Raw genomic sequence first — 12974 nt, forward strand, 5'->3', positions numbered from 1 at the left:
TAATAGATATGATAACCTTAAATTTTATAAGTCTGAAACACCTCCCTGAAAAAGCACAAGCACAGAATACCGTCCTCTACACAAGTGTCCCAAATGACATTACGTTTTTACCAATTTTCTTTGTGTTTAAACGACTATGTGAGGTTGGTGTCCAGTTGCTCTTCATAGTTATTACACAGAGAACCTTCTATGACCAGAAAGTGTACAAAGTTGCCAAAGGGCAGCTGAGGCTTTTCGTTACTGTAGCAAAGTTGATCCAATTGATTTTTTAGCAACTCGCTGGGCCATTTTCTGCTAAACGCTACATCAGAGAAGTGTGAAAGACTTGGATATATAACTAGTAGTCCTCCTTGGTTCAGCTGATTCTCTGGCTCAAGGCTAAGCCCTTTTTTCTAAAGGTTAAAACCCACTGTACACGCCTTAAATGTTACAATCAGCACCACCACTGCATGGAATACCAAACAGCACTGACTCCATCCAGTTAGAACAACACAAAGCAATAAACACTGGAGGTGTCACATGCGATTTCACAAAGAGAGCGTGTTTCCTTGTGGTGCTGTGCTGAGGAGAAAGACAGAGAGAATATTAATTCTCCCCTTTCAGATATGAGCAAGTTTGTGCTTTATGTCGAACGCATTTTTTGTCAAGAGTCGTTATGGGATGTGCCACCAATAGGAACCCAGTTACTTTTTTATTCCCTTTCATTTCAGGCGAGGGCCTGGATTGTTTGTCAGGGAGCAGTGACAGATGGATCCATACACAGTCACGTTCCCACAGTCCTACGCCGCTGATTACTCAGAGCCTGATACCTCTCTGTGCCAAGGCGACGACGACCCTGATGAAACCTGGATCAAAACAGAATGATATCTGTGTGCCTCACCAGAAGGCAAGACCATTTCCCTTGCTTTTAAGGCACAAGTGACACAGCCACAAGTCTAGAAAATGAGGATCTCCACTGATATGTTGCTAAGTCTGGGAATTTGGCATTTTATCATTTTGTCATAGATTAAAATCAACACATATGCTGCATTTTTCTGAGTATTGTGGTTTCACTATAAATAGATATGTTGCTTTCACTTAAATATTTCATATCAATGTTTTTGCAAGCCACATTTTGGCCTCTAGAGAAAATATTCCATAAAGTGGCATACAGACATTAAACAATTACTGAAATTTGGAAACCCAGCTTTTTATGGGGTTTATAATCCAGTACGTAAAAAATGGTTTTACATTTTAACAACCAATGCCCATTCTGCCCAAATATTGAAATTATTTTTTATGATGTCCATTCCATTGCACGGAAACGGAAATATATATGTTACAAATATAAGTAAATTGTCCCACGCTGCATCACCAGACGTGATTACAGACCATGTTTGCCCTTGCTCCAGACGCTGTGTCCCTAAAAAAACAGCCAAGAGAGAATGAGAACAGCTGATGCAGCGTCCAAGGATAGGAGTTTTATTTTTATTGAAAAGCACAAAGAAGGTAAGGCACACTGGAGTCCTTGAGACAATGAGCATTGCAACAACAGAAGCAATGATTCAGCAGGAATGAATAACCTGCAGTCCAAAAGCACCTTAAAAACATGGAACAGGCCCAAATCAATCTACTTTGCACAACATCGAGAAGGCTGAGAGAAGTACTCTGCCAAGTGAAGACGAGTCCATTCTAAACTTCAAAATAGCTTTCAGGACCGAATAAAAAAAGAAATGGCTTCACCATATTTCCTGCAGTCGCCCCCGTCTTGTTTGCTAAAAATCCCCTCCCTTCAGGAACAGAGGTGGAAACTAAAAAACATCTCTTGAGATCTAGTGTAATCTCCACCTAATTATCCGAGCTCACATTTTGCAAGATATCCAATTGTTTCATAATTATGGGATGTCAAACGTGTCAAACTACTATTATAGTACACAGGTGGCCCATAGGAAAAAAGGAAAAAAGGATCAGTTTCATCAAGTCTCAAAGTTTTGTAAAATAGCTTAATGAAAACAAACAAAAAAGAGAGAATAAAAAAATGACTTTTTTTTACATTCCTGAATCTCTTCCTATATACATATATATATAAACAAAATTAAAAATGAAAAAATCTACAGACTACTGTCCCTGCTCAATATTTCTAGGCGTCAAAGACCCATTAAAGTTGTCTGAAGTCAATCTCCAAGGAAAATCAGGTTCAATAGGCAGTGTTAGTTAACCATTGGCTGATACTGAACCATCAAAAACTGGTGTAGGATTGATTTGCCGATATTAATAAATGATGAGCTGTGAGGTCAAGCCTTCAAACACATCAGCTTTGATTATCCACGCTGATAGTACTTTGATGTTGAAGTAGTAGAATTCTGCACAGTCATACAACCAATTCACCGACATATTATAATGTTTGCTGCTGTTAGTGTTAACTGCTGAGTGTAGAAAATGTAACAAACTCCACTTTGCTACAAACGCTGTGTATCGACTGAAACGCTCAAAAGATAACAACCTACACCAGTGATGGTCACACCTGACAAGAAAAAGTGACATGACATGCCCCGGCCAGCGGATCAAACTGCTGAGCTGGGAGAGATTGATACAGAATTAATCAAAAGACCCTCAACAGCCAGACAGATCATTAAAAGCCAGCCACTGCTGCAGCCCCCGCAGCTAAGAACAGGAGCAACATCATCCAGCTCCACCCTAACCTAGAGCTGATGGAGGTGGCCCTTTTATGTGTTTTACTTAAGATATATATACACCAGGGCTGTCAAAAATGATTCACAGTTAATCGCATTACATTGTGCAATTGATCATGATTAATCCCTTTAGTCGTGTTGGCTCTGATTTGATCCTGTATAAAACACTTTATCATTTTTAAAAAAGCAGTGTGCATGAACAGAATAGTCATTACAATACTGACACCACTAATGTGTAGCTAAGGTATTCCAAAAAAGCTTTATTTATTTGGCAACACTTTACTGTAGTTGTTGGTTCTTAACACAGATGACACCTACATAAACCTTTCATTACAACGCACATAAACCTACATCAACATTAATAAATGCTTATTAAACCAAGCAGCGCTAACCACAAAACCTGCTTTGGTCAACTTCATCCTACACGTGTCATGAAAACTGAAGCTTGTTTGAACAATGCTGTGTTGCATTTGAACTCGGATGTTGGAAGTAGGAGATTTCAACAACTGGAAGCAGGATTTTTACTGAGAAAGTAAGGAAAGTCTCACCAAACGTGAGTTCAGAATCCAAAATGGCTGCCTGCACCTCAAACATCTGTAAAAGCAGTGGTATTAACAGTTTATTAGTGCTTCTATCCATTAGTATCTCATTAGGTCAGTCACACTTTAATGGCCAACCTCTATATGTGGACATGTTTCCATCTGGTTTACAAAAATCGCATATGTTTGTATCCACTGCTATTGCTAACAATGCTAATTCAGGATAAGCTAAAAAAGACAACCTACGGCATAGGGATTTAACTGAAATGCAGTCGACTCAGGTGTGACGTTTCCAGCTCAGACATCAGATTTGAGGTACACGCAATGCAACATAAGTTGAGAAGTTTATGCAGGTTTTTGTCTTCAGTTGTGAAAAGTATATATAGGCACTAAAATATATACAAACCTAAAGCTCATATGTCCGATCTTGTCAAACTATATGACGATATGAGTTATTTTAAGCTATAAATTCTGCATGCTAATAAAGGCACACTGCCAAAAATATCAGGATTCATATGATGGACGTTAGCCATGGAGAAATGGGGAAAGAAAACAGCTAGCTCTGAGCCTGCCTCATAGCTGGGGGAATTCTGGCTTCAACACCAGCGTTCTCAGCTCTGTTGAGTAGTAAAGGTATTGTTCCTCACCATTAGGGGAAGAGAGAAGGAGGGACGTAGGGGAATACAAGCTGTCTTCACAGGCCTCATTTGAGGGCTAACATGCTCAGCAACACAGCACAGGATCTGTGGCACTCTCACCAATTTGCTACAACACCAACATGTGCGGACAGCAAAAGGACTGTGCGCGCTGTGGCATTAGAAGATATAGGGAGAGCTGGATATCTGTGAGATGTAGGCCGCTGAGAATATATTAAGACCTTGCTACAAAGGAATGCAATTAAAAAAAAACCACACAGAATCTCAACGGAATTTGCCATATGCTGGGTGTTTTTATTCATCTGAACAACTCTTTCGTTCTACAGCATTAATAACATGTTTTATTCTGTGTACGAAGGCCTGGAAAAATAATACCCCCACCACCGTTTTAATATGCACACCCGTAGTTCATGTATCCTCGAAGGTCCTGAAGATATATTTGATGCAGAAATGCACAGATGGCTTTGATTAGCTCTTTTGTTATCGCCATGGTAACCTCAGAAAGGAACGTCTAAATAAAGCCGGGATGCATCGGCACCCCCCAAGTACATTCACCAAAGGTGACAATGCATTAGAGCAACAGCTGTCGGAACGCAATCAGAATCATAGACTTATGATGCATTGTTGAATAGCTGCAATCTCTCAGTCTCACAAGGCAGAGGAATCGCAGGTAAAAGGAGGCCGCCTTTGGAATGACGACTAGGAAAAAAATCATCTATTTACCAATCCACACAGACCCCAGAATCTGTCTTGTAGAGGCAGACTGCTGCTCATTAACTTGCCATTTCTCCTGCCCATATTTTACTCTCCGAGCATTCTCCAGTGGATACCCCTTTTCCACAGCGACCCCTTTAAACCCATTTGCTCCCTTCACGCTGGCAGGTGGGAAGGGGGTCTATGATTAAGCAAGTTCCAACGAAGCCCAGCTCATCTAAATGCAGACGTGCAAGATGACCCGCCGGCTTCATTTCTAACCATCTATTCCAACCCAGTCAGCTGCAAAGGCATGTTCAGAGGCCTTTTACAGAGGAGGACCTTAGTCAATTAGCAGCCCACTGTGGCCAAGCCCCATGCTACTCAGCAGTAAAAAAGACGCTAAGGCTTGAGTTGCGGGGGTGTTCTGTGCTGGAAAACAGTAGCCCAGCGGGGTGTCTCCGGACCCCAATAGCCTGTCTCTCCAGGAAGAGGCCCCTGAGAGAAAGCTAGGGGCCATGGTGCAACACATGCTCAATAAAGGAGCTCAGGCTTCAGTGAGCGTGCCTCATTGCCCTAATGGAGGTTAGCGGGCATTGAGAGGAGGTTTTTTATTCTCTCTCTATTTTCCAACAGAAACACTGAGCCTACAGAGCCAAGGACACAAGCTCAGGACACCTCAGAGACGGACTTGCTGTGGATGAGTGAAATTTAAAATGAAGCCGTGAGCATTTTGTTCTGAAAAGTGCAACAAATGCTCTCCCCCAACCCCCCCCTGTCTATTCCCTCAGTTGCTGCAGCTACACACTGGCAGAAAGTTAAATCACCTCAGTCAGCCTGATGAATGCAGAAAGGTGCCAGCAAACACAGCCTGCTTTGGTGGAAATCCTTTGTTTCTAAGCTGCCACAATCGGACTCAACTGTTTGCTATACCTAGTGTTGGGGAGATTACTTAAGCGGTGTAATCCAGGACTGATTTTGTAATCAGCAAGATAAGCTTTAAAAACTGCTAAATCTAATCTAGACTGGGTTCATTTTGAGTTATTTTGTATCTCACTGCATTATTTTGTTTTAAATTTGGCATAGCTATTATCATCAGTCAAAGTAGCAGATATTTTGTGGTCCATGGGCTTTGTTTTTACAGTTTAGGAAGAACAGGGCCTAGGTCCTTGCTTATTCGGGCCCAGCACTACAGACACTGCAGTATATAACTGTTGGAGAAGGGTAGGAACGAATCCCTCTCACCCCTTATTTCAGAACTGTGCTGTAAAAATATATTACACTCTGCACCTGTAGGGGGAGCCTAACTTTATAAAATACCTAACTTTATCTAGTGTTCCTTTAATGACTGAGCAAATTATCTGTCAGCGTTATCTAATCAAGTAAGCGATACTAAAACTGTACTTAATAAACAGTAGGTTTAATCAGGTTATGTCACATCTAGCACTTATTACAGGGCCTTGATGTCTGTAAACAGGGCTGAAGTGTATGACTTCACTGACAGAACACAGCCTTGATTATCATCATCCCATCTCCCAAAGTAAAGCTTCATGAATACACCTCCTGATCCCATTATCCGTATTACACGTAGTCCATTCCTGCCAAACACTAGTTATGGTGTCTGGGAACAAAGTGAGGCACAAGATTCTGATGGCACATTGCCTCATTTTCAACATCAGTTAGCTTGGAAACTCCAGCCCTCTTTAATATCCAGACTTTCTGGGTAATCTTCGGCATGTCCTCATGTGTAATTCTCTCTCAGTGCTCGGAGAAGCATTCCAAATTCCTCTGAAAGCTTGCTCAGTATTCAGGAGCATAGTCCCAAACCCTGAGCTAAGCCTTTTTAGCCTACATCTCAGCACCAGATCGCATTCCACCTAACTACATAATAGTGCAGATCTCTAACAGCACACACAATCACATTAATGCCAGTAACTCGGATCAGGCCGCAATGCTTCTCATCATTTTACATGTGAGAATCAGGGCTGGGACAGGTTTCCACCCACCCTCTCTCTCTTATCCTGTTTCCATTTTGTCACTTCAGAAATGCGAAGGAGAACTCTGTCACAATGTATTCAGATGTGCTCTAATGTACTCGTGTCATTTCCTGACATGGCGAGAGCAGGAGAGGAAAGAGGACAGTGGGCTACAAAGACTTGACAGATATTTCCAGAAAAACCTGGGGAAGACAAAAAAAACCCCATATCATTTCCTACTAGCAAATTCATATGGCACCTAATGGTAGATCTTCCTTGTTAATTGGGCTAATTAACTCCCAGCATGTTATCCTCAGCCATGATTTATGCTAGCCATGCAAGTTCAGCCCGGATTTAAAGACACCTATTCTCTAAAATGAAGGACAAGCGTAAAGGAAGACTTGGCATGTTTTGCCATAGTCTCATCACTCAATGTCTTATGCTTATTTAAAGGCCATGCCAAAACCCAGTATACAAGTATGTTAAAGCTACAGAGCTGTGAAGCAATAAGCTGTATTCTCCTCCAGTTCTGAGCTGGAAGCTGCAGGTAATATGGCTAAAATTGACTTCAACGGCTCATTAGGTGGTGTAAGTGAATAAATAGAAGCATCTCCCCTTCCTTATTGTAATTGGGTTCTTGTTCTGTCAAAACCTTGGCAAATATAGTGGCCAAACAATGAAAAATGACAAAGTAGGGAGCTTTTCCAAAGGAGCTATTTGCATAATTTACCACTTATTTACACCTCGCAATTACAATGCAAGGTGAGAGGTTCTTAAAGCAGAACAGAGCAGTTAAAGGGAAACTGCCGGGTGATTAGATGGAGGGCTAGGGAATGATGGAAATGTCAAAATGTGAAAATAAAAGCTGTGCTAGCCATGATAGGCATCAGCAGTCCGGCAATGCAGGACCACCTCTGACAGGAACCCCTCGGTTACTTTACACTTACCTCCATCAGCTCATAAAGCTGCTACTGTATGCCACTGTGTTACGCTCTTTTGTCTCAGTCAAACAGAGCCTTATGGTGCCTCACATAGCTCGAAGGCAAAGAGGACAATTCCTTTGGTGTGTGTGCTACCCCTCACCGCCAGCCTGAGGGTAACCTATATAAACTCATGCAAATCACAGCCTTTTGTGGAGGAGTTAAATCCCTGCTCCAACACTGGAGAGTCCCTTCTAAGTGACCAGCAATGGCTCATACAGTGCAAAAAATTCACAAGTGAAAATGCCTTAAATCTAGGTAATATATCTGACATATATCAAAGAATATAAGGTAATTCAACCCATTTTAAGAACATTGTTCCTTATTTTAAGTTATTTTATAACAGGTTTAAATGTTCACATCATTAACATGTTTCAGGAATTGATGTGGATTATTTTTTTCTTGTCAAAAAGATACTTAGAACAAGCAAAGTATTAGAACTGCAACAGGTCAGGTTATTCATTCATTCATTCATTGTCTGTAAGCGCTTATCCAGTTCAGGGTCGCGGTGGGTCTAGAGCAGGGGTGGGCAATCTTATCCGCAAAGGTCCGGTGTGGCTGCTGGTTTTTGTTCCAACCAACCAGGAGGTCACATGATCATTTGGGCGGCACGGTGGCTTGGTGGTTAGCACGTTCGCCTCCCAGCGCTGGGATCTTGGGTTCAAGTCCCATCTGGGTGGAGTTTCCATGTTCTCCCCGTGTCTGCGTGGGTTTCCTCCGGGGGCTCCGGTTTCCTCCCACAGTCCAAAAACATGGAGGGTAGGTGAATTGGCTTCTCTAATAACTGTCCTGGTGTGTGAATGAATGTCTGTATGTGTGAGCCCAGATATGGATTGGCGCTCTGTCCTGGGTTAAACCCTAGTGCCCGATGCAGTCCTCCAGGTGGACGGTCGTTTCTGGTTGAGAGTACGCTGTGCGCGTTTGGCTGCCGCTTCTCGCCAGTGTGTGTGAATTGAGCGTTCTGAGCAGTGTAGATTGTAAAGCGTCCTTGGGTGTCTAGAAAGGCGCTATATAAGTGTAACGATAATAATAATTTGTTTTACTCAAGCCAACTAATTAAAGGAGTGAAATCAGGTGTGCTTGAGCCTGAATGGACTTAAATCCAGCAGCCACACCGGCCCTTTGCGGATAAGATTGCCCACCCCTGGTCTAGAGCCTACCCGGAATCACGGGGCAAAAGGCGGGAACACACCCTGAAGGGGGCGCTAGTCCTTTGCAGGGCAACACACACTCACACCTATGGACACTTTTGAATCTCTAATCCACCTATCAATGTGTGTTTTTTGCACCCGGAGGAAACCCATGCGGACACAGGGAGAACAGACTGTCACCTGGAGCAGGACTAGAACCTACAACCACAGGACTTGGAAATGTGACAGGGACACTACCTGTTGTGCTACCGTGCCACCTATATTCATACTCAATCTCATATTGACAAAAGTGAGGTGAACTGACTAGATTTACGATGTTTTCACCTAAGAACCAATCGTTTTTTTTGCAGTTTCTTTAGAGCTGTCTCGGCAGCAGATGGCTACGACATGTTGGCTTGACGTCTGTGCCAGTTTTTTGTTAACTCATAAAGGCTGGTGGATTATTTAGAGCATTTGTTGTTAGGCCATGTCAGAGGGCCTTAGGAAAAAAAAACTAATTCTGCCACTGATGATAGCCATTCACGATCCTGTGTCGACATTTAGCTCCACTCTGTTCCTGCTATCAAAGCAAAGCTACTGGCTGAGCTATAGTTTGGTATCTTGAATAATTTCTGTCCAGTGTGAAATTTCTCCGCTCTAAGGTCTTTCAATTAATCATTTCATTATTGCTCTGTTGATAAGCCAGTGCCAACTTCAATAAAAAAAAAGAAAAGGAAAGAGAAAATGTAAGTGCTGCTTCTGCAGAGACCTAGCACTCATTCAGAGAGACTGACTGTGGAACAAAGAACAAAATGGTTTCAACTGTGTGGTGAAGAAAAATGTTATTAGACATTTTTTCAAAGTATTACTCCCCAGGCATTGACTACGTCACTAATATTGAAAGTGTAAGACTTCAGCCATGAATAAAATAACTTCTTTACTGCGTCCGTTTCACCACAACACCAATAAACACTATCCCCTATCCTCCATCCAGGAATGTGCTTTTGATAAACAGCTCATTAGTGCATTAGTGACATGTCACATTGATTCATTGCGGCTACACCCAGTGAGCACAGTGGCACGGCGACTACACAACACTTTACTTCACTTCATGAGTGAGCCACTTGGGAACTTTTTAATGCACTACATCACAAAAATTCAATTCTTAGCAATAATTAATCAAAATCATCTACGTTGATTTCCTACTGCTTGCATGAGATTACACTGTTACTTTCAGTTTTTCATTCAAAAGAGAACTGCTTTTCTGCAAGATAAAATAAATTTGTCCTACATTTCAACAGCTGGCGACACTGTGGATACACAAATACTGAAGTGTTTCAATACAATGATTTTAAATTTGTGTAAGAATATTTTAAAGTGCAAATATTTTCTCCTAATAAAGCCAACAGTGTTAATAAGCATTACAACACAGGGTTCAGAAATACAAGAACATATACAGATGATAATCCACACTCAGCTTATTCACGGGCACTAGCGCTTTGGATAATCTAAACTGCAAAATATGTGTTTTAACAGTTTATCCAGTATTATTACATCATATTTAACACTTATGTAATGAAGAGTAAAGCATCGTAAACATGTTGAAATAGTAATTAACAAAGGTTACGTTCAGGACAGTTTGTCATTTATTAAATTCATTGGTATTTTCATTTTATGGTTACATTTTTAAATAATTATTTTAGGATCCATATGTGAGTAAAGCTTATACACACTTTATAATGCTGATATTAATCATATTTAGTACATGCTTTTAATGTTATTTTTTGTAATTCAGTGTTAATCAACTGGAAACTAGCTGAAAAATAATGAGTCAATATATTAACAATATAAATGCTTCAATTTGTACCAATTATTCTTTTAAGTCTTAGAGAGATTCAACTACAGCAAAACCTTAAACATATTATTATGAGCAGATAATAATTATAATTTAATGGTAATCACCTAGAAATGTTGTTATTTTTTTACATTATATTACTATTATTATTTTTTTTCTGTATACAACCTGCTCCCAGCGCTCTCTTGTTATTCAGCTACAGATGCATAAACTCAGATGAATTACTAGGTTGGAACCGTGAAGCTGAGACTCTAGATTTTGAGCGTGAAGCAGTTGTGGACCACGTCAACAGTCGTGACATGGGGTGAAATCTGCTATGACGGGGGCAATGAAGGGAGACTTGCCAAGGGCTACACTAAACAGCAGAAGGCCAACAATGGGCGAGAGGAAGCGTGCAATTTTTGGCATGTCAGGAACAATCAGAGGAATAAGCCATTTTACTGAATCAAATTTCCGAAGACATCTTCAGTTAATCAAGTTCTCAGAAAGAGATTTAATAAGCCGCAGCCAAAAGAGCAAAACTAAACCAACGTGTGTCAAAAAACACAATGAGTTACTGTAATTGGCGAAGCAGAGGGAGCAGCTCGTCCTCTATTACACTTTAGGATAATAGCCCTTTGTGATGGAAATTCATACCGTAGACAGCTTATAGTGAAGGATCTTGAAGAGAACTCCCTACAATTCAGCACTAGTGAATATACAGTGTCATGCAAAAGCTTGGGCACGCCTGGTCAAAGTGAATGTTGAAATAAGTACACATTATTTAGAGTGAATACACTTCATTTTAATTGTATATATTTTACTCAGTATTTAAATAGTAAAGTCACATTAGTTGTTTTCAAGCTGCAAATCATGATTTGTAGCTTTAAAACCTTAGTAAACAATGTAAGAACATTAATATTTTTCAAGAAAAACAACAACAAAAATCCCCTACAACTTTTTAAATCACAGTACAGTAGTACGCTGAGTCACTGAGTCATACTGGATGCATGAGAGACACGACCTACAACTCCGGGTAACTTTCTATGAGAAGCTACACCAAAGAGATTTCTTTCCTCTCTATGCTATGCTTACTATGAGGCATGTTTGGCATGTCTTTATGGTGCACACCTCCGGTAAAGGTCTGTCAGCTCTTTGAATGTGGACTATAGTCCCCAGTAGGGCTTAGTGGAAACCCTGGGAAAAAAAGTCCACACAATACAACTAAAATTTTACTTCTATCTCAGGCTATGTCTTAAAAAAAAAAAACACAGAGTTTTGCCCGTGGCTAACTCCACCAGCTACAAAGTATGACCAGCAGGGGCTGCCGGGGCCTCTCTAGAGCAGCAAGTGTTTTTTTATTTTTTATTTTTTGTTGAAGCACTCACCGTCAGCAGTTGCAGCGGCAGGAGCATAGATGTTCCCTGAGCCAGTTTTAACTAAGAATGAACTGGGGCCAAACTCATCTTCTGACTCAGAATCCTGGCCAGGCTGAACCCCACTGTTACCTAGCAACCTTCCCTGGCTCTCATTGGCTGCGTGGGAAGGGGGAGGGTATGGGGACTCGACAGGGGAGGAGGAGGAGGCAGAAGAGCAATGTAGAGGACGACCTGCAGACCACAAACAGAGAGACAACACATCGAGAGAACATAAAACAACACACTTCCAAACAGCACAACACTCCACACAAAAGCATGCAAAGGCTCTGATCAGCCAAAGTAAACGCAAACAGAAATGGCATGAATAAAATCTATCTGTCTCCCCCCTCCACAAGCCCCTCATTTCAGAGGAAAGATCTCCACAGCTGCTGTGATTCACAGCTGGGAAGAGCAGCTTAGCCCTTTCCGAAAAGAAACTTCAAACAAGGAGGGGTCGTTTTCTTCAGAAAGACAGATAGACTTCTGTTGACAGTGTAAACTTTAAAAACCAATTATGCTAAACATTTAAAAATGAGCACTAGAAGTAGTTCACAGAAATAAACAGCAGGAAAACAAACGTCTACAGAATATTACCTGAGGGGGGAAAACATAATAATAAATATTTTCAAACTTTCAGTTTTCACAGTAGAGCAAGAAAACAAAAAGCAGAGTCCGAAAAAGCAATGTTTCTCTTACTTTCTCTGCCAGTCGACTCTAAATCTGATCAAATCCAAAGTTTGTTTCCTGATTGTGAAAGTTATTTCACACATTTTAAAGATGGATTAAAAGGAGCAACATGGAAGATTTATTAATGTATATAAATTATTGCATTATTTTTTCTTTTTATAGTCACCAGTCATCAAACCCAGGCATGAAAACAGTACTTTTATCAAATTGTATATTTATCAACAACAACAACAAAAAGAATTACCCAATTTATTTGTGTCAAAATGCTGCATATGACTTAAAATAAAATGACAGTAAAATAATTTATTAGACATTAATTCTGTGAACTTAATGCCTCAGTGTAAATCTTATATATTTATTTTATTTCTTTGTTTGTTTGTTTGCACAGC

At 40.7% G+C, this 12974-nt stretch overlaps 1 protein-coding gene across 7 annotated transcripts in view; it reads right to left on the reverse strand.

Moving 5' to 3' along the window:
- tenm4 (teneurin transmembrane protein 4) overlaps window positions 1-12974 on the reverse strand; it is a 240273-nt gene that overhangs the window by 136612 nt on the left and 90687 nt on the right. For 6 of the 7 annotated variants that reach the window (XM_066665721.1, XM_066665712.1, XM_066665705.1 and 3 more), the window contains one exon: window positions 11869-12090. The exons of the other annotated variant lie outside the window; for it this stretch is intronic. In XM_066665721.1, coding sequence (XP_066521818.1) covers window positions 11869-12090 — 222 coding nt within the window. The remainder of the gene's footprint in view (window positions 1-11868; window positions 12091-12974) is intronic. 7 annotated transcript variants of the gene reach the window in all.

Source organism: Hoplias malabaricus, chromosome 1, assembly GCF_029633855.1.
Source record: "Hoplias malabaricus isolate fHopMal1 chromosome 1, fHopMal1.hap1, whole genome shotgun sequence".
In the NCBI taxonomy this organism is placed as follows: domain Eukaryota; kingdom Metazoa; phylum Chordata; class Actinopteri; order Characiformes; family Erythrinidae; genus Hoplias; species Hoplias malabaricus.